Here is a 22,355-nt window from a genome sequence, read left to right as displayed (position 1 = left end):
TGAGCTCTCATCTGTGCTGGAAACAGCGAACCCCCACTAAAGTATGGATTATTATATTTAAAAACAGGGTTTCTGTGCCTATAAATTTTTTTATAAAGTTTTGCAAGCTTGTATATTTATATGTGTACCTGTAAAGTCTGTGCTGTAGGCTTGCTCGTACAGAACAACCAGTCAAAAGTTTGGACACACTTTCTCATTCAAGTGAAAGGGAAGATGTGTCCACATTTTTTGAATGGCACCTGCAGGCTGAACATTTTGGTTTCTGCCTGTAAAGTGCAGACGTACTGTTCTCGGTCTGAATATCAGCTGAGAGACGAGCTGAGGGGTTTGAACATTAGGGATCATGTAGTTGAACAGCTGTTCCTTTATTTTGGAAAGAACCAGTGCAATCAGCCTCCTGGACACCTTCCTGTGGACATGCTCTGCACCCATCCAACAGGGAGCAGTCCTCAGGGTAGTACTAGAACATGTCGGAGGGGCTACATATCTCATCAAGCATGGAAACACGATGGCATTCCCCAAAGCTATAAGAGATGTAAAAATCTGTGCTACTTTGACTGCCATCATGATCTGGATCTGGAACTTGGTAAGTGTGAGGAAAATCGATAAATGAAGTTCAAGTTTAGGCTGAGTGGACACTTCTTTGTCCACTCAGCCAAATTCAGGCGGTTGTGTTTATTCTCAATAATCCCAGAACAATGATGTCACTGTGACTTGATGCTCACTGTGGTGGATTACATAACAAGAGTGTCACAATTAGTTGTCATACTATATTGAAATGAATGTGAATCAATATCTGCTTGGACTAGAAGAAAGAAAAAAACACATCCAGAAATCAACTTAAGTGTGGAGAAAGTAGGATTCATAGTTCAAGGGTAGAGAAATGTGTATTTTCTTATTATTTTTGCTATGTTTGGGATGTTTCTGGGCGTCAACCTTTGGGCAGTGGGTGTGTAGCCCCCAGCCAATAACAGAGTGTAGGGTGTGAGTTTGTCTCTGTGCCTGACTGAGTGCAGGGCTGAAGTACACACCCACACACACCCACCCACACACACACACCCACCCACACCCACAGAGAAAAAGCCACAGCAGACAGGATGAAGCTCTGCATTCACACATAATCTAGTAATGTGGCACCATCCCACCATGAAACAATCAGAAAGTAACGTTACTGATTCACAGCTTTGTTCTCGCCAGCATCTCTCTCTCTCTCTCTCTCTCCCTCTCTCTCTCCCTCTCTCCCTCATTGAGCCGAGGAGGAGGGGCTCGCTTTGACTACCGTGTGTTTACAAACAGCGACCGTACCGATCCTGCATAGTGCGCCTTTAAGGAGCTAAAGTGGCAAACATGTGGGTACAATCCTTTAACTTTAAATGTGTTTTTTGTGTGGTTTTAACAGGTAGATTTATGATCTCCCAGCAAAGACCTCTCCCCCCTCCACCCCGTGTGGTCCACTATAAACAGACAGATGTTACATGTGAGGTGAAGAGGAGAACCGGCGGCTGTAAAGTCCATTTCCTCCTCACCTTGACCCTCCAGCAACTCCTTTATAGTGAGATAGAGTTCCTACACTGGTGTTCACAAACACACACACACACACACACACACACACACCCCCCACACACACACACACACGCATTTATATACTACACACATCCTCAGTCCCTAGTCAACTCCTCTCCACTCCCTCTTTGGTCTCTAACCAGCTATGAAATTTTATCTGGGGGAACACAAGCACAAGACGCAAGACATGTACACACAAAGAACACACAAACACACACACACACACACACACACACAAAACAGTCACAACTGCACAAGACAATTTCCACATGATTCCTGCATCGTAATTAGATCAGAAATTTACACAGATAGCTTCATAGAAAGTCTACCGCTTTCCCTCCGCTCCTGTTCTCCTAAATCACACAAATACACACGCACACACACACACACGCGCACACACACATTCCTCTTATGTGAAGCAGGACAATTGTGCTTTGTCTGTAACTAGTTAAATTGATGTAAATGATAAATACCTAATCTGTGCAAGTTCAAACAAAGTCTGGAACCCTACAGAACAACAATTCTACAATTCTGCTGAAAAAGAAGTATTCCTCTGTGTGTTTAACAGCGTGTGTGCGTTTATTGTGACGGCTCTCACGGTCACACGTATGCCGTTCCTGCTGAATCGTGGAAACTGCTCTCTCTCTCTCTCTCTCTCTCTCTCTCTCTCCCTATCCGTTGAAGCTCCATAAATTCAATTCTTCACCGTGTTTAGAAAAAACGCCGTTAAAAACTATAAAATTTCACTCCTCGGGTTTTACGATCCGACTCGCTTAATTCAATCAGAGTAATAGAAGCTGAGTGACGAGGGCTTCGACTTGCCTCCATGACACACACACATACATACACATACATTTCTGACTATGTGATGTGTTTTAAAGGGCTTACAGTCTATACGCACAGAAACTATGATAACAAATAGAATTTTCAGTTTTCAGTCCAGTTAGTTGAGAATTATTAAAATGAGACAGCTGGAAGACACTTTTAGATACTTCTCTATCAACCTACCTTTATTTTTGGTATTTTGGAGCCACACAGAGGATGCTCATAGAGTATCAATGCAATCCCATTAACACTTCAAATACAAGAAAGGCAACAAAATCCTCACATTTGAGAATTTTGGGGAATTTTTGTTTGATATATCACCTAAATTATTAATGGTTGGCAATTAATTCCCTGTCAGTTGAATAATCTATTACGGGATTACAAGTGTTTCAGTATTTGTATAGTACCAAAGCCAGGCAAAGCAAAGTAATACAGGTTCATGAATTACAGCACAAGCACAGTAAGTATCCTGCTGGCACATTCTTGGTCAATGATATGCATTTTTTTCCCCAAAATGAAGTACTAGGGGATGTAATGTTGTGTGTTGGTGTCCTGCTGGCTTTGCTTTGTTTCCCAATGACATACCTGCCTGAAAACCATCCACCACAATCCCACACTGAAAAAAAAAATGGCCGGTAACACCATGATTTACATTTGCAGGCTTTCGAAACGTGCAGCGGTATCATAAAATATGACTGGGGAGGGGGGAGGGGGGAGTTGGGGAGGAACCACACATCCTGCTACTAATTTATAACATTGAAGGCGATGTGTGCTCTAATGGGAAGGTTACCAAAAAGGAGCTTCGATACGAGAAGAGCGACGCTAGCCTTAGCAGCTAACTGACCGCTAGCTCACTCTGGCTGAAGGCAAAACGGTTACTGTGGCGACAAGCTGTTTTATTTACAGGAACATGAATCCATACAGTGTTATTCAGATGCATGACATTCAACCAGAGGCCAGGCATACAATACATATTTAACAGCTTCTGCCAATGTTTAACACTGCTTGTGTTGGCAGAGGATACACTCTTCTGGATTATTTATTATCTAGTGCTTGAAATAAGTGATGAAGAAATAATGTATTGTTTATTTAAGTCATATTTACAATTTAAAAAACTAAAAATATGCATTCCTAATTGCAGATAAAGTGTATTGAATCAGCTTTTGAGTGCATCAAATTGTTACAAATGTCAGATTTAACTATTAAAGTATGGAAAAAAACTACAGATAGATATCAGGAAAGTCAGTTCACTACATATTTTTAAAAGAAATCTAAACATGTATCTCCTCACTTTAGTTTTTAATTAGCTTTTCTATCAGTCACTACTTGCACTTCCATTGTATTTTTTAAACTACACTTACTCAGTACTATATTAATCTTATATTCCATTCATGTTTTTTTATTCCTCTTTCTTTTCTGTTCTTTTTTTTTAACATTGCTCTATGCTCCTTTCATGTGAAGCACTTGGTGTATGTAATTTCTTAAAAGCACTTTAAGCTGCCTTTGTTGTATGAAAGGTGCTATACAAATTAAATTACCACTATTACTAGTATTATTAGATAATGGACTATATCACATCACACTGTAAGGGGGGAGGGAGGGGGGCTACTAAATACATAACTGAAATTGAAATGGACACATTGCTCTTACAGTAGGCTTGAAACAGCAGAGACAGCATGAGAGTACTTATGTACAGGACTAAACACCGAAGGGCTCATCGTGTACTATTCAATAAACGGCTAAAGCAACATGAATCTATGTGATATGAACTGTGCAATTGAAAGATTGACTGGTGTGAGTCAGAAAGGATGAGTGGCCAACTGCAGTGTGATGGAGCAGAGGATTGATCAGACAGTAGTAATGGATTAGAAAGGTCCAGCCAGACGCTCTGATATCTGTCAGCTGCTTCCATGTGTCTCCTTAAATACGTAACGCCCCGCCGATCGATACGTGGCGATCAGACTCACTGAACGCTCAACTGGCCCGCAGATCAATAACACTTAGCATCCCCTCTCTCCAGCCCCTAATTAGCTTAATGTGACGGAGGGAGAAAGATGGAGAAAGAATATCAGCACACACACACACACAGGCACATACGCACACTCTAACAAACACAACCACACACTTCTTCTCATCGAGGCTTACGAGGTGTCAAACAAAAAGGGCAGCATTTTGCTTCTGAGCTCCACGAGCGAGCGGGACAACATTTTGACATCTCACATCGATACACAAGTAAGTGTAAAAGAGGAGCGGTGAAGATCTCCTCCACTTGACAAACTGACATGCTCTGCAGGAAAATACTCCTGTCTGGCTCTGCTGCCAAGACTTCCCTCCAGCCAAACGCCATCTGGTGCCAAAAGTCACTCAAGCATTTTTTTTTTTTTTTTTTTTTTTTCTGCGCGGGGCAAACAGCATGCAGAGCTCCTCGGTCTGCTTCTGCATCAGAAATACTACCCCGCCTGGACCAGTGACCCATTCACTGTTTGACTGGGTGATGATGGGATCCATATGGGCCCAATTATATTTTTTTTTTCCTTTTGTATTATAAGACTTATGCAGGAAATGTCTGCCTGAGCGCACTCGCAGGATTCAGAAGTCATGCAGTTATACACATTTGCACCAGGGAACCCGCCCGGCAACAAGCAGAGCCCCGTTTAAGTGCTGGACGTTTAATGCCTTGCTCAAGGGAGCCGTGATAATACTTAGAAGTGAATTACTGATTTATTTTTACTACACTTTTTGGAGTTAGTTGGACTAAGAACTTCCAAGTTAGATTTTCTGTCTTTTATTTATTTATGGGTCTAAAAAGCATTAAATATGACATTTAAAATGAAAAAGATGAAGTTACATGAGAAAAAAGGTACTGAAAATAAGTATATCAAAACTTTAAAAACATCATCTAAGGGTGGGTATCCAACCCCTTAATAATCTTGTGGTACTGACCACAGTGAGTCTGTAGCATATTTAACAGTTAATATTTAATGTCTTTTTTTAATGTATTCAGTGGTCAGACCCTAGTTTAAAGATTTTAGGATTACTTTATTAGACAGATGCTTGTATTCATATATCATTTAACATTTGAGAGGTTTGGCTACTTTAATTGAATGAAAAAAGTGGAAAAAGTGCCTTCTAGTTATTAAAATGCTGACTGCTTAGAAATCTGGCTCTCTTAACCAATTGGGGAAAAAATGTTTTGACATTAGAGGAAAAGGTATGTTTTATAATCTCTCCGAAAATGGAAAACTTGCTGTCAAACTTGATCATTCACCAACTGGGCAAGCGTGATTTTCAACTGGGTCACAAAAACTCAATCAAAAGTCATGTGCGATGTTTGATGTCTGCCGCTGCTGTTCCTCACTCAGTAAGGTGAAATAAACATTCAGTCAAAGTGAGATAGATAGAAAGAGAAAAAGAGAGGGGGGGGGGTAACAAGAAGAAGAAGAAGAGGTGTTTAAACTCACTGCATCCGTCCTCATCGCTGTGATCCCCGCAGTCGTTGTCTCCGTCACACTGCCACTGGGCCGGGATGCAGGTACACTCCCCGAACGCGCTGACCGCACACGTGAAGTGGTTCCTCCCACATGAACACTCAGTGCTGCCCTGAACTCCTGCACACAGACACAGAGAGAGAGGAAGAGGAGGGTTAGATGAGGGTTAAATGATTTGTTCTGTTACTGGAAATTAAACAAATGGTACATAACTGGCTGATGTTCCTCCATTTACTCATCGCTGATTGTAGGTGAAAGTATTAAAGAGCAGGCGGACACTTTTCAGTTTAAAAACCACAACTCTCTGCTGATTCAGACAACGAAGCATTCAGCAGGACTCAGAGTGGGGGAGTCTGAAAGGAGTGGTGGGTGCAAGGGGGGGGACATTTACTGTAACACACATGACAAGCCTGCGGTTCTGTCTGTAATCAGGCCAAAGCCATCAAATCCAAGATTGAATTTCTCTCAGCCAGATAGGCCACACATACTCCCTGCAATCTCACAGTATTTCAATATGTGTTTTAAAAAAAGAGGTTTGCCACAAAGAACTATGCAAATAAATTGATGCAACTATGATTGAAGCTGCCAACAATACACACAAGTATTACAAACCCCCCCCCCCCAAAAAAAAAACAATGTAGGATACCAAACCATCTCAGGATGCTGCTTCCTTGACAATAACGCTGAGATTAATTTTTTTAGCCCTTTTTAGCCCTTTCAGATCGCACCCCCGGTCATATTTACTGAGTCTGAAATCACTCTTTATTCACTACTCAATATATAATAGACACTAAATAGGTCGCTCAATAGTGAGGAGCAGCAAATCATGACTCCAGACACTAACTAATCATCATCACTTTGTGTTGTCACCATCAGCTGTAGAATCACTTTATGGTAGTTTTCACGTCTCTAAAATGTGGAGCATTGCATTGTGGGATTTTTAGAACAAAGTAGTGAACATGTCATGGACACTACTGTTTTTATTCCATTGTGGAGTATTTGAAGGCTTTATATAGAGAACATATTCACAAACTCAGCATTCAGACACTGAATGAACAGTGGAGGGCAAATGCAGAGCAAATAAAGTAAACTAATCCATATATTTGTATTCTTACATCATAATCATGTTTTCTTCCTTTAAAGAAAAATATAATGTGTGCTTATGTAAGCTTGAACCAACCAGTTTCAACCAATGATATCATGACTTCCTCCAACCAACCAGTTTCAACCAATAATATCATGACTTCCTCCAACCAAACAGTTTCAACCAATGATATCATGACTTCCTCCAACCAACCAGTTTCAACCAATAATATCATGACTTCCTCCAACCTCAGTTCCAACCAATGATATCATGACTTCCTCTAACCAACCAGTTTCAACCAATAATATCATGACTTCCTCCAACCAACCAGTTTCAACCAATAATATCATGACTTCCTCCAACCAACCAGTTTCAACCAATAATATCATGACTTCCTCCAACAAACCAGTTTCAACCAATAATATCATGACTTCCTCCAACCAACCAGTTTCAACCAATGATATCATGACTTCCTCCAACCCAACCAGTTTCAACCAATGATATCATGACTTCCTCCAACCACCCAGTTTCAACCAATAATATGATGACTTCCTCCAACCAACCAGTTTCAACCAATGATATCATGACTTCCTCCAACCAATAATATCATGACTTCCTCCAACCAACCAGTTTCAACCAATGACATCATGACTTCCTCCAATCAATCGTCAACTTTTAGCAGCACAGAGCTCATATTCCTCACGCCACGCCCACTTTTCAATCTTCCAATCAAATTCCTCCAAACTTTACATCCCGCCTGTCTATTCTGCTCCACTCAGAACTGGACCGTAAGTCCAAAACGCGGTTTCATCTGGACTTGAACCATCCGTCAGTGTGTATACAAAGAGATTTAGACAACCACAGCTGAGTGTTTTTATGTTTTAGTTACAATCATGCATCCTTACTGGAAGTTTGTTTGAACATTCATGATATATTAGCGGGATTTTTCTCCTTGTAGCTTCTCTGTCACTGCTCCAACAAGCTGTGTACTGTAAACTTCACAACATACAGGGCCTCAGTGCACTATGTCACCCTGCAGAAATGAGACCTCACAAACCATCTGGCCTGTGTCCATACTGCAGTGTGTGTCAGTGATTAATATGGTTTCAGCTGGACAATTTATGCCATTGAATGAGAGCAACAAAAAAAAAAAAAAAAACATGTTTGATCTCAATATGAATGGCTTTCATTAAAGGGAGGCTCTTCTGTCAGAACAAGTGTGTGTGTGTGTGTCTGTGTGTGTGTGTGTAACAGAGAGACAGTATGAATGTCAAGCTGTAGCGCCTCAGGTACTGTCAGTCCTCGGAGCGAAAAGGGTTTTTATAAATCTGTGTATGTTTGCGTGTGTGAACATGTTTCCAGCTCTGATCCTTTGTGATAAGTCGGATGAGCGTTTTTAAAAAAGCAGCACACCAACTGATTTATTCAGCGGATTTTTGCCTTGAAGGGTCTTCCTCACCCCCCTCCACCCTCAAAAGAACATGATGATATGAGACTGTTGATGGACTGTACTGACACCTATCAGTTTTATCATTAATGAAGTGATTAATGAGGTTTATGGGTTGAATATTTAATAATTTAGACAATTTATCCATTCAATAGTAAAATGGACATTCTCAGTTGTTTCTTCTGCTTACAGTAAAACTTTTGTTGTCTTCCATTCTTGACTGATGAGGCCAGTTGTTCCTGACATTTTTGGCTTGGGAACAAAGCCAAAGCGATTTGTTGCTCCTTGTCAGACATTACACGCCCATGTGTTGTAAACTAAAGATGAAAGGAACGTCTAAAAAAAATGTGTACACCGCTTTAGCCAATGAGAGCTGCAAAAGCTGGCCTCCCCTGCATTAGAAGAGGCATCCTCAGCTCTATATTAACATCTTCACTCTTTCTCAGCTGTAACCGGACTTCATTCATAACTTGTAATGAAACACAATATTCATCATATTCTTTTCTTCAGTCCAGCAGATGGCTAACTGACTCTTTACATCAGCCTGTCTCGGCTAGCCGTTTGCATCCGAGCAAACATGGTTGTCCGAAAATACGGAGACAAACACACACACACACACACACACACACACACACACACACAGGTTCCATACATTCACTCTGTTCTGATTTCCCACCACAGCTGAGAGCTACCACATCTTCAGACGCATCACAGCAAATCACGTCCAGGGGCGGAAATAAATAAAGGTTTCCCATTTTGCTCCCACTTTGAAGCCCATTAATGACCATCTGTGTGTGTGTGTGTGTGTGTGTGTGTGTGTGTGTGTGTGTGTGTGTGTGTGTGTGTGTGTGTGTGTCTATTTTGCTGAAACTAGCCTGCCGCAACAAACCCAGAGTTTCTTGGAACGCGTATGTGTGCATGGACGTGTGTGTGTGTGTGTGTGTGTGTGTGTGTGTGTGTGTGTGTGGTTCCTGGCCTCCTCACAAAGGCATCAGTCAACCCAGGAGGGCCTGGCAGAGTGAGCTCAGTAACCTTCAGATCCCTCCCACAGCACTAAATTAATGGCCTCTTTCTTTTTTATTTCCCTCTCTCTCTCTTTCTCTCTCTTTCTCTCTCTCTCTCTTTCTCCTCATTCTTCTCTTTCCACCATCCCCTCTTCACACTTCCCCCTTTAGCTGCCTCCCCTCTTTTTCTCCTCTTCCCCCTCTCCCTTCCCGTCATTTCCAGAACTCTCCACTTTCCGGATGGAAACAGGGATGGCGTCATCCAACTCTTCCTGTCTTTCGCATTGTCTTTATCTTTTTTTTATCTTTTTTTTTTCCTGCAAAATCTGTCATTCTGCTGTTCACGAACCCAAAGAGTTTGACTTTTACCCTCCATGACAGACAACTAAGGCCTGAAAATCCCCCAAAAAACCTGATCCAGACCAGAATCCTGATGGGTCAATAACTTATACTGAAGTGATGCAAGCTGTGCTGGATTTGTAACTTTATTCTTGTCTGTGTTTTATTTAGATGTATACGTGTATCTATGTGTGTGTGTGTGTGTGTGTGTGTGTGTGTGTGTGTGTGTGTGTGTGTGTGTGTGTGTGGGTTTGCACTAGGGTAAATTAGAGTCTGTGGGCTGGAGCAGAGGTTGTGTCACATGAAGCCACATCACAAGCCTTACATTTGTCAAACATGCTTTAAAAAGCAGAATCCGCTACTTCTGACCAGTGCCAAAGAAACATCAGCAGGAAACCATCATATACACACACACACACCACACACACACACACACACACACACACACACCACACATAATTATGCATTTGTATATACCAAGGCTGGGAAAAGGGTTGGGCAGTATGACGATATCATGACAATGCTGCAAGATGTTGTCAACAGGTATAGAGATGTTGATGTCTTGGGGAAGCATCAGCCCCTTTTTCTAAAAGTTCTGCTTGAATTAAAGCAACACAGTGTGACCAATCAGTGATCAGGACTGTTAAATGGTTGCTCAATGTATCAGCATATGCTTACTTCCAAGTAATTTCATGATTTCCTTTGCTATTACAATATGAAGATACCACTGAGTTGACAGACGATTTTATGCAAATTGTCCACCGCTAGCTGGAAATCACAACACAGGAAGTTCAGCAATGCACAGTATACCGCAATAAAATCCTCATCTATCTATATCCTCATCAAGATTATATCAAGAGTGAACCTGAGGATGAAAATAGTGTTCCTCAAGCAGGAATTAAAGCCGTTCATTTACTGCATGACAAAGTTATCATTTTAGGCAGAAGATATGAAACACTGTGAAGTCTGAGCATTTTAACATAGAGGGGGCAACATAAAGTGAATGTCAAATTGCACTAATAGCTAAATGGAAACAATTTAGTATTCATATTGTGGCAGGAAGTGAAGTATTTTGGTAAATTGTGTTGTTTTTCTTTAAGGGAATCCATATACTTCAGTAGCTAGGGAGATAGGCTAACTGGGTTGTGTTTTTTTTACTCAGATACTTAAGATACATATGGGTTCATTCTGCATCATTCTCCTGCCTGGTGCCCAATTTTTGACTTTAGAGTATCATTTTTTCATCACCTACGCAATCAAAATGCATGCAAGAAGGAAACAAGGAGGAGAAAAACACCTGTGCTTCTGTAAAGTTTGGGTCCTGCCTCTCAACAGCTATCAAATGCATACATATATTCAAAGAAGCATAAATCCAACTAAATGGACCATAATGCAACAAAAATGATTAATACACTATTGCCATAACTGTGTCCTAAAAACTATTTGCCCCACCGCTGATAGGTAGTTCAGAAAAGTTGTCAAGTCAGACAAACAAAGCGAGCACTGATGTGATTATACTTTCCTAAATGACCCGCCCATCCCTGTGATGACTCATAGGGATGGGCAAAGACCTGCTGATTGTTGATAATATGTTCTGGGAGAGAAAAGGCTGCAGTTTCTGGCCTAAAACTACATCTAAGTGCCAATAGACAAAGCAAACATTTGTTCACAGTTTTTTGTAAGGCTGCCACTAAAAACAATCATAACTGGCATCAAGGAAGTACAAAAGATCCTGATGTTAACTGATGAGATGAATAAAAGAACAGCACATCAATTATCAGTTAAAGAAACACATATGAATGTGTATCAGGGCCAGTAGACTGGTGACTCCTTTAAAGTGCCAACCTCTCAAGGAAGTAAAGAGCCACTCTCTAGATTGTTATGTAAGGAGGCTGAAGACACACACACACACACACACACATACACACAGCAGCAGCAGCAGCCAGGCATGGCAGGCCGGCGCTTTCATGAGCGCCAGCATGACAGGCCTCTGATGCATCGCACAGATAGCAGATCACATGCTGGGTTGTTTTGAAGAGACAGTAGATCACTTTGAGCTGTAAGTGCAAGTTTAGCAACAATACAAGGATGTTGGATGAGTGGAGCAGGTAGAGTAGCCTCAGGAGAACGGTGGGGATTTTAAGTCCTGCTCTTAAATCTAAATACATCTAAATCTACCTTCTTCTTCTTTTTTTTTTTTTTATTAACAGGCTGAAAGGCTAAGTAGTGGGGGGAGAAAAAGAAAGAAAAAACATAACAGAGAAGCATCACAGGGACAAATTGCTGCTACGGGACAAACTTTTCTGATCTTATCATACTTCCTGTAGCTGAATTGAAAAGTAAAAGCCTTCCAACAAAAATAATTGCACTGCCTGTGTAGTGAAGTAGCCTCAGAGACACCGAAGTTTAACCGAGGTTAGCTTTAATAGAGATTTGAAGTTGGTGTAAATCTACATTTAGACAATTTTAAACCATGTTTTTTTAATCTTTAAGCCAGTTTGACACAGTCAGTGAATAGGTGGAGTGAAGAGCTGCAATATGGGTGGCCTTTAATATGTTTTAACAAAATTAAAGCTAACAATGATTAATGTGCCTGTGCTACTGCAGGATTACCACACAATGATGAGTCAGTGACATAATGTATTCAAAAACTGACTGGAAAACCCTCTTATTCTGAAATTTGAATGTTTTACAGAAAGAACAAAGGAGACAGAGTAGCCATAACAAATGCATAACAGACTCATTCACTCAGCACTGTTTGCTACAATACAGCACAACTCTATAACAATGACAGAAAATAGGATTAAATCCAGCCTGAGTCCAATTTTAGGATTTCTGCTCCACTGTTTTTAAACTTTTTGATGAAAGACGCAGCTGTGTTATAGTGAAATCCTGAAAAAAAATGAGATGAAAAATTCACACTTTATTGTTTTTATTAGTTTTGCTGATGCTTTCATCTTAAGGATTGTCTTCCTTCTCGACACCCAGCTTGATTTTAAAATTGGTTGCAGAACAGCAGATCACCTCATTTGTTACTGTACAGTGAAACTATGACATCTTGCTTGTTTGTAGATGAACAGATGAATAAAGTTTTTTAAATGCCACCTCCTCAAACCCACGGACAAGCCGGGTGATTGACAGAGTCCGCGCCCACAGAGTAGAAGCAGGTAAGCGAAACAACCTCCAGCAGAGAAAAAGGAAACAAAGACCACCAAAGATCCACCGCTGCTACAACCTCAAACTGTCTAAACAAGCCTGGTGTGGAACAAGACAGGTGGTCCCACCCCCTGCTCCCCCCCCAAAAGGTAAACACGATCCCGCAAACCCACCCCGACACCACACCTAAACCTGACCCACCTACAGCAGCCGGCCGCTAAACTCCTGTTTGTAACCCTAACCAAACCGAAGCCGGAAGCTGCCACGTCGTACCTCTCTTTAGATCTAACCAGGTGGCATTTAACCTCTATTTCACCATTTTTTTCACATTTTGCTGTTGTTGAATAGTTAAATGATGAGTGTGAAGAGTTGAGGAGAGAGCAGCGGTGCCAAAACACACAATGGTAACCCGGCCCGGAGAGTGGGTGGCCACGTGCTTTGAACGATGTCAAAAGGCTGCCAGTTAATTAGGCGTGGACCTCCCTGGAGACTACCTGGAGGGTCGAAGCTGCATCTTTTCTTTCAGCGTGAGTATACCGCTATAAAAAGTGATAAGCGGCAAATTGGTGGGGGGAAAAAAAAAAATGAACCGTCTGACAATGCAAAGGGGAAGACAGGGGGAACATGGAAGGAATGAGTCGACCCTTTTGTCCATCCTCTTGTCTTCCTTGCCACCCTTCCTCTGCTGGTGTCGAGCTGTAAAAAGCGTCGCTTCGCACAGACAGCTGCGTCTCAGCGTGTCAGCAACTGTTCAGCCCGAACCGTCCCAAACCAGCTGCATTCAGCTGCGCCGCACGGCGTCGCGCAGTGCTGCACAATGAGAATGGACACAACTGGCGTCCCACCTCGCTGTCAGGCAACAGTGTTCATCCTTCGTCACGTCTCGCTGTGTGAGACCGCTGACACAACGATACGCCTGACGGGTCACGTATACACGACGACTGTTCACCTGTAATAGCTGTCATTCATGATTCACAGTTAAGCAGGGAAGACTACCAAACTTCTAGGCTTCTTGAGGTGATTTAAAAGTAGTGCTGAATATTGGAAATAGTGTCCAACTGAGAAGAGGGCCCTGCCTTTTGTAACACAGAAAACAGGCAGAATACACTATCTTTCTTTATATCTTACAGATGTAGAAGTAGTGTGACATTTAAGTGAAAATAGTGACTTGGCCAGAAAACTAAAAAAGAGAAGTCACACTTTTCAGTTTTTTCAAATAATGAAAAAACACAGCAAATCTTGCAAGATGCTGTTAACCAAGGGAACAGAAAGGGGAACATAAAGAAAGCAGATGTGATTAGATTCATGCATATCCTGGACATGGCAGCGTTACATGGCACATCCAAGACAGTCAGCATCAAACAGTGGATTCAGCTCTTTGGTAATATCCAAATTCTAATATGAACAACATTTCATTAAGTATTCATTAGCCTTTCAGTAGATATTGGATTGTTTTGTTGTCCAGTTTAATTCTGCAATAAAGAAGTCAGATTTTTTTTTCTTTTCATTTCCTCTAAGACAGCACAACACAACAGAAAACAGGTTAAAGGAACAAATAAAAACTGGCAAAATTAAGCCATAACTATTAATGCAGCACTCTATTAAAAAAAGGCTCATTCTCCAACACAGAGCAGTCAGTCAAGAAGTTGCAAATTAACATCTATTTTAGTCTTTTATGACCTAGATTTGCACTCAATAAAGTTTGACTTATGTTATATTGGGATGGACACTTTTTCTCGAAGCGCTTCAATTGCCACAAGGCTTAAGAAGTCATTTGAATTAGTGTCTTCACAAATGGAATTGTTTGAATTGAATAAACAAGGCATCATAGTTTTGAATTGTATTAACTCAGTCATGACACAAACATCCTGACAATGCGAGTCATATTAAAGAAAATTCAACAAATCCATTGTTCAATTCCAGGCAGGGACCTTTGTTGCATGTCACGCCCCCTCTCTCTCTGACCTTATTTCCTGTCTGCCTCTTTACTAATAACTGTCAAATAAAAATGCAAAAAATAATCCTAAACAAAAACATCATAATTCAACACGATCATGGACACAGACTGAATAATAAAGATATTGTTTTTAATGCATGCACACAGAAACCAATCTTACGCTTATCAGTGTCATTTTTTCCAAGATAAACAAACCGGTCTAATTTTGAATGTAACTTCACCTCACGCATCACCGTGATCGTGTCACTTCCATCTCCCATCTAGTCTATCACATTCAGATTGGGTTGATGCTGCAGCGTGGGACATTTCAAAGTGAGAGTATCAAAAAAAAAAAAAAAAAAAAGGGAAGCGTGACCACACTGCTAACAGCTCCAGTCTACTGTTACTTGCACATTTTATGATTCAGTTCACATGCTGCTGATTTCTCTCACTGTCACAAAAAAAAAAAAGCTGTATATCAAACATTTCAAATTTGAAGAATCTGCATCAGACGTGTCCACCATATTTTTGTGAGAAAGGAAAGTTGAGCATTCATTATGTGTTTCTGTCCACTTTCTTCCACCTGCTAGCTGCTAGTAGTTGCTAACTTTGTCTTCCTGTTGTTTAAAGCTGTGCAGGTAGCATACAGTGGGTTTATCTGTGCTTATTTACTGAATACAGGTGCTTAATGGGCCTAAAAAAAAGAGGTTGATGGGAATAACTAGCTGCAGAGAGTTAATGATAATTCTCTGCGTGGTTCATCACCTCGAGTGGCCCCTTTTTTACTTTATACACAATCATTTGATTCACTGTTAGTATGAAAAATATTGATCGGTTGGCGCCTCAGTGATTCTACGCTCCAATTCCCCCAGCTCCTGCCTCCTCTTTTTATTTCCATATTTCTCTCCATTACAACATATGGAAGCTCTAAAGCTGTTCCAACACTCAAAGAACACATTCACTGAATTCCCTGCGGTTCTGTTGGCTCTGGGTTACGCTGACTTGGCTTCAAGATGCCAAACAGCTCATCCTCCCTGCCCGGTTCCCCCCTGCTCCGTCGGCTCATCTCCACCTACTAATTTGCCCATCATAGGTCAGGCCGCCCTGATGCGGTGGACGGGTTACCCACAGCAGCATATGTTGAGAGTCTTGCTGGGAAAAAGACGCAAGTGTGGAGGATGTGCTAATGTATACCAAGTTTCAACCAGGGGGAGAGTGTGGAGGGGGTGGGGGGCATTCTTAGGATGTTTAAAATATCCGGTTCACACTCTTAAGTATGTAAACAAAGTACCAGACAAACAAGTTTAAAGATAATGCCAAAATCTTCAAAAGCATTGCTAAAAATCTTTCCTGGACAGGGCCTGTCATCGCATGCTCATCCCTCGGGTTTGCTCACTGGCACACAAAACATTCACAGGAGTGTACGAAAATGTGCAGCAGTTGGTCAGCAGCGGGGTTCTTTTCACGCCTGCTCATCTCAGACTTTCATTAAAAACTCCCGTCTTATCACACTGCAGCATTCAATCACTTTCTTATAACATACCTCAGCAGGAGAGTGTGTGTTTGAGCATGTGTGTGTGAGTGTGTGTGTGTGCATGTTGTTGGCCTGCCTTTAATGTCAAACAGTGCCGTCACTCCCCCTGAGCTGACCAAGGGTCATCATTACAAAAACTGCATATTCATCATGTGCGGCGCTTCATTCAACGGCAGGCATGCGTACACACAAACACACACACACACACATACAGACTCAGCCAAGTCATTGCCTATTAACTAAGTGCAGCCCAGAAGTGTGTGGGAGGATACTGTCCTTTATTCCCTTGAAATGAGCGAAAACAACATAATTACACGCTCAGTGATATATCATCGTCCTGCTGTTTAGGGTTAAAAATAAAGGCCTCTGAGATCAAACAAGAGGGGGAATGAAAGGATAGTACTGCTACGGAGCTGTATACAGTACAGACACACACACACACACACACACACACACACACAGAGTGTCATCATCCATGGCTGGTAGGCCATTTCTCTGAAGTCAGTTCAAAGATAACACTGACTTGGCTAGGGATGAGTGGATGGCTGCTGGACGGGCATGTGGGCTGGCACCGTGTAAGGGGAGGGGGGAACATGTAAGTTAAACACAAAACAAAAAAAACAAAAAGCAAGAAAGAGGACAAAAGTATCCCTACTGTGAAAAAAAATGTAACTCTAAGTATTGAAGAGTGTCTTTCTTGTTATTTTGTTCCTAAAACAAGTGAGAAAATCTGCTGTCATTTTGAGATAATCCAACATAATCCTACAAATCTTATTTTCTCTGGGCAAAGTGTCAAGATCTCAACATGCAACATGACGAGGATGCAGCCGGTAGTGTGGAAACTTCCATCAACGCCGAACAAGCCTGCAACCGTCTACAGACATCTTAACATCTGATTACAACTCACATTCAACACAGTTCATACAGGCAAAAAATGGATTACTGCATTTTTTACTTTACTGTACAGACTAACAAAACTCTAAATAGGGACAATCACCGCCAATTATTGTTGGCTTTTGAGCATATATATTGTCTAATAATTGAAATCCATACTCCACATTACAGCCAGCCTCATCACTTGATCTTTAGACTGAAGGAAACCTAAATTTAGATGAGACCCATTTATAGCCTCGTGAGATATTTTACTGACATAAATTGGTTAACACTTGGAAAGGTGACAATTTATCTCCGTTTTTAACTACTTTGAAAAGAAAAAAAACAGATTGTGAACCACTGTGTCAGATGAAGTCAGTGTTTGGGTTTGTGTGGGTGGGTGTGTGTATGTGTGTGTGTGTGTGTGTGTGTGTGTGTGTGTGTGTTGTGCTGTGTGGTCTGTCTGGTCACAGGGCCGTGAAGGGGTTAAGGAGGGAGAGGGGCGAGCCTGTCATACTACATTTCATTTTCCACTACTGTCAGCCCTTTGTGATGACTCTGGCCTCTACGCACTGTACTTATGTGGCTTTGGGACTCAGTATGTGTGTATGTGTGTGTCTGTGGACATATGTATGTGTGTGTGTGTGTGTGTGTGTGTGCACTGTATACAGTATGTGAATGAGGAAAGTCTCTGTTATGATCAAAGAGGAAACACATAAAAGATACATCACAAGCACATTCATTCGCTCCCTTTTCTATGTTGGACACAACTGTTAGCCATTTAATGACCTAATGGGAATCTAGACGACTAAATTTCCACAGATAGATAAAAAACATGTTTAAGGGACAAACTCGATACTGACTATGAAGCCTTTATAAAAAGATGGAGGCTGCATAGAGGAAGAGCAGGGCAGATGAAGAGCTGCAGGTCTGACTGTCATAACCCTGTGTGGGAGGACTCCTGTGGTGTTTTTATGAAGTGTGGGTGAGAAAGCAAGTGCTCTGCATGGAGTCGGAGAGGAGGGGGGGGTGAGGAGGGCAAAGAGAGACACAGAGAGTGAAAGTTCTGTCTATTTGTTCAACGGCTGCTGAGGCAGCACCATGACTGCCACACCACTGAGATGAAAGGGCTGCTGTTAGGAGAGAAGGACAATTTCGACTATAGGGTTGGGTATCAAATCTTCAGAACAGATTCTAGTACTTACTGACATCTGATATTGGAGTCTACTGATTATGAAAGCCTGGTCATTTTCAGCCTTGTTTGCTTACTCTTTAATCTGTTATTTCCCAATTTAAATCATAATTTTGCCAGTTATAGGCTGTATTTACTCGAGCAAAGTTATTGTACAGAGTCTGCTTCTCTTTAGACAATGATTAAGTTTGTTAAATGCAAACAGTGCTTTGTATGAATTTAATACTTGCAAATGATTAAATGAATCTCCAGCTATTTTCACAATCGGTAATCATTTGAGGGCAACAAAATGACTTGAGCTTCTGTGCTATTAAATTCAATATCTTTGGGTTATGGACAAAAGAAGACATTTTTGGACATCACTTTAGGCATTTTTCACCATTGTCTAACATTTTCTAGAACAAACACTAATCGATTGATTGAGAAAATAATCATCGGGTCAATTGATAATGAAAGTAATCATTAGTTGCAGCCCTACTTCAGTGTTAATACTTCTGCATCTACAGTTCGATGTGCTTCACTGCAGAGATTTACGGAAGGCGAGACTGAATTTCAGTGCAAATATAAATTGGCTTCAGTATGCAGACGACTGTGTGTGTGTGTGAGTGTGTGTGTGTGTGTGTGTGTGTGTGTGTGTGTGTGTGTGTGTGTCAGGCCTGGCAGTGTAAACACAGCAGTGCTCTGAGCTCTGCCTCTGGCTGTGAACACCAGACTTGCTGGGTAATGTGCTGAGTGAGCACTTGGTGTCCAAGCTCGCTCTAATCCACAGATTGTCTCTTTGGCCAGCTGACCCCTCAACACACACAACTCCACACCGTCCCCACTTTAACCCCCAAAATCCCCCAAACGGGGCCTCCGTCAGGGTCAGAGTTTCTACTGGGCCCAGAGCTCAGTACTCCTTTCCTGGAAAGAGTTTGTTTTCTAAGTGGGATGCACTTTGTTACATCAATTCTTAAAATACCAAGATCAATCTTTCAATCTGCACCTTTCCTCAGGGAATGGTCTGGTTTTACTTGAGCCGCTCCATGCACAGGTCCTCCCAAGAGATGTCTCTACTTTAGTGCTGAAACCACTAGTAGATCAATTAGTTTGACTAACAGGACACTAATTGAAAAGTTGAAGTCACTGGTTCCCATTGCTGAGGGACCAACATCCCTGCTTATGTCCTCCCCTGCTCTGCCTGTATCTGACTGGATAAGGTACTGTAGAGGTTTTCAGTCAATCAAGAGTCAGGGCCTCCATGTGATTGATTGGTTGAATGATTGGGGTCCAGCAGATTCAATTCAATCTTAACAGGACAAAGTGCCAAACATTATCTGGTCCCACCTTCTTAGATAAGCGATTTCTGCATGGACAGTTAAAAAAGCTAAACCAATCAACTACAAAACAACACTGGTCCAAAGCCTGATTCCCTGATACCAAAATTAAAACATTCATCAAAGAGCTTTCTACTTCACTGATATGTCCCTGATTGTATCTCCAAGAACAAAACCAAATAGAGTGAGATCAGTGCTGACAGCCAGCCCTAAGAGAGACATCCTGAATATAGAGTTCATTGTTAATTCATTACTATCGAAACTCAGCTTCAAAAAGGTGGGGGGAAAAAAAGACCAAAATCCTCCATCGACGACATTTGGGATTTCAAAAAAGTCCAAAAAAACACCCAAAACTAGGCGACCCGTCTCCACTGCAATCATCTATTGTTCTGTGGAGGCAAATCAAAACCACGTTTCTGGGTTGTAAAAGTGGTGGACCTCCCTCAGCTGAAATTAAAGTAGCTGAACCAACAGGAATGTTAACATCGCTGTGCTTGAACCAGAGTCCAGGTAGAATTAAAAAAATAAAATATAAAAAAACTGCACTTAAACAGAAAGAAGTGCAGGGAGATTGAATGTGCTGTCCACTTGAGTGTAAAAATCTCTGTGGGACAATTTTTTTTCTTTACTATTTCCAGCAGGACGTCTCTGCAGCACACATGGTCTACTGGTTAAAAGTTTTTTTACTCTCTGTGTGTAACTAAATGTTTGGATCGGGTCCAGTGCAGTGGAGTCAGTCTGTAAGTGCTACACGAGCCGCATGTCTGGGCCAAAAACTTCTAGCCTGGACCTTCCCCCTGCTAAAGAAAGCCCTCCGCTCCCCCAGGAGATCGCTCCCTCTCGCCGGGATTTATCGATCACCTGCTCTGGGGCTGCAACGCTGACAGACTGAAATCCATCTTACGTACAATTCAAAGTCAGACTGAGGGAGACCTACAGTGCAGGAGAAAGTACAGTAAAAACTGAGTAACTTTCCTCCCTAACAGCATGGCTTAAATATGCATTTTTGAGAAGCTGGTTTAACTGCATTTCCCAGCAGTTTGGGGCAGTGTAGTCCTATAAATTACAATTATTAGTCAGAGGTGTTCACTACTTGAACAAACAAACCTTTAGCACAGATTCCTCAAGCTGAATATATGAGTATGAGTATAATGAATCACCAGTGTGGCGGAAAAAATCTGTAGCTTTTTGCATTGGAGATTCTTTACTGAGGAACATTATAGAGATATTCAACTGTCTAATCAGCTGTGGCTCTTTTATTTTGAAGCCTTATGAACATCCTATGAAACTTTCCTCTGAATTTAAAGAAAAAATCCCAACATGCATCTATTTACGGTTAATTATGCTCTTACACAGATATCAGCATGTTTTAATCACAGATCAAGTGATTTTTATCATCTGTGCAAACATCTGTCTGAGCTTTGTCAAACTCCTAAAAAACCTCCAGAACATTCAAGTGTTCATGAACAGGCCCCATGGCAGCGCCGAATGCCAGATCAGTATTAGCGGCTCCATTTAGACCATGTCTGTGAATGTGAACTCACAGTGAAGGGATAAGTGTAATAAGAGGAGATTATTCCATGCGGGCGAGCTGTAACTCACTTTATGGGGCTTTTGACTGGATGAGGAGAGCAGGCACTGAGGTCCAGCTCTGTAATATCCAGTTATAAACTGACGCAGCATGAAGGACTTCGCTCCGGAGCTCAAACCTCCTCCATGTTGGCACCAGACGCTCTATGATGTTAACATTTGGGATTTGGGGCAAAAATTGGGCTTGTAAATTTCAGATCTCCGAGTGAGAGTTTGCCAGTTTTAGTATATTGACCTCTCTGTTTTCTACATCAGTCCAACAGTCAACTGTTAAAATGAGCTGCTAACTACAAGGAGGGCTCAAACATGTGCACATACACACATGTATGAAGACACACACACACACACACACCTGTACAGATGTGCACACTCTGTCTAATAATCAGAGGTTGGAAGTCATTCTCATTCTCAGGCAAGCTTGTCAAGACACATCAAAGTGGAAGCAGGGCTGGACTGATACTGGATATTTTAAAGCCAACACTAATATTAATACAAAAAGAAGATGATCTCATAACAATACAATGCTTGATGTGTTTAAACACAGAACATGAAATGATCTCTCAGGGATACAAATGTAGAGATATTTCATAGTTGTCAAGATACCAGAAGCATAAACATTTCTCTTAGTACATTTTTTGTTATTTTAAATGTCAACCATGACATAATTTAGTTTTTGAAACTGAACTTTGACAGTTCATTTATAGCAGTAATCTCTGGAAAGTAAAACTTGAATCATATAAAAATGTATCCTTACAATAGCAACCTATAAAACATCTACATGGCCTTGGGTATCGCCATGAGGCTCCTTTTTTTTCTATTTCTTAGGTTCGTGTCTGTACACAATCATACGTGCACAAATCAAAGCTTCTTATTCTCATTAAGAAAAAGAAATATTTCACTGACGTCTTTGCATCATATGAAAACAACTCCAGTGGGTTTTCTATATTCGTGCCGAATTACATTTCTGTCAATCAGCTGACACCTGCACGAAGAAACAAAAGTCTCCAC

At 41.3% G+C, this 22,355-nt stretch overlaps 1 protein-coding gene across 2 annotated transcripts in view; it reads right to left on the bottom strand.

Moving 5' to 3' along the window:
• Nucleotides 1-22,355, bottom strand: part of lrp4 (low density lipoprotein receptor-related protein 4) — a 124,159-nt gene that overhangs the window by 62,590 nt on the left and 39,214 nt on the right. For both annotated transcript variants that reach the window (XM_053335639.1, XM_053335719.1), the window contains exon 2: nt 5,850-5,996. In XM_053335639.1, the coding sequence (XP_053191614.1) occupies nt 5,850-5,996 (147 nt within the window). The remainder of the gene's footprint in view (nt 1-5,849; nt 5,997-22,355) is intronic.

Source organism: Scomber japonicus, chromosome 1, assembly GCF_027409825.1.
Source record: "Scomber japonicus isolate fScoJap1 chromosome 1, fScoJap1.pri, whole genome shotgun sequence".
NCBI lineage: Eukaryota > Metazoa > Chordata > Actinopteri > Scombriformes > Scombridae > Scomber > Scomber japonicus.
This window is presented reverse-complemented; position numbering and strand designations above follow the sequence as displayed.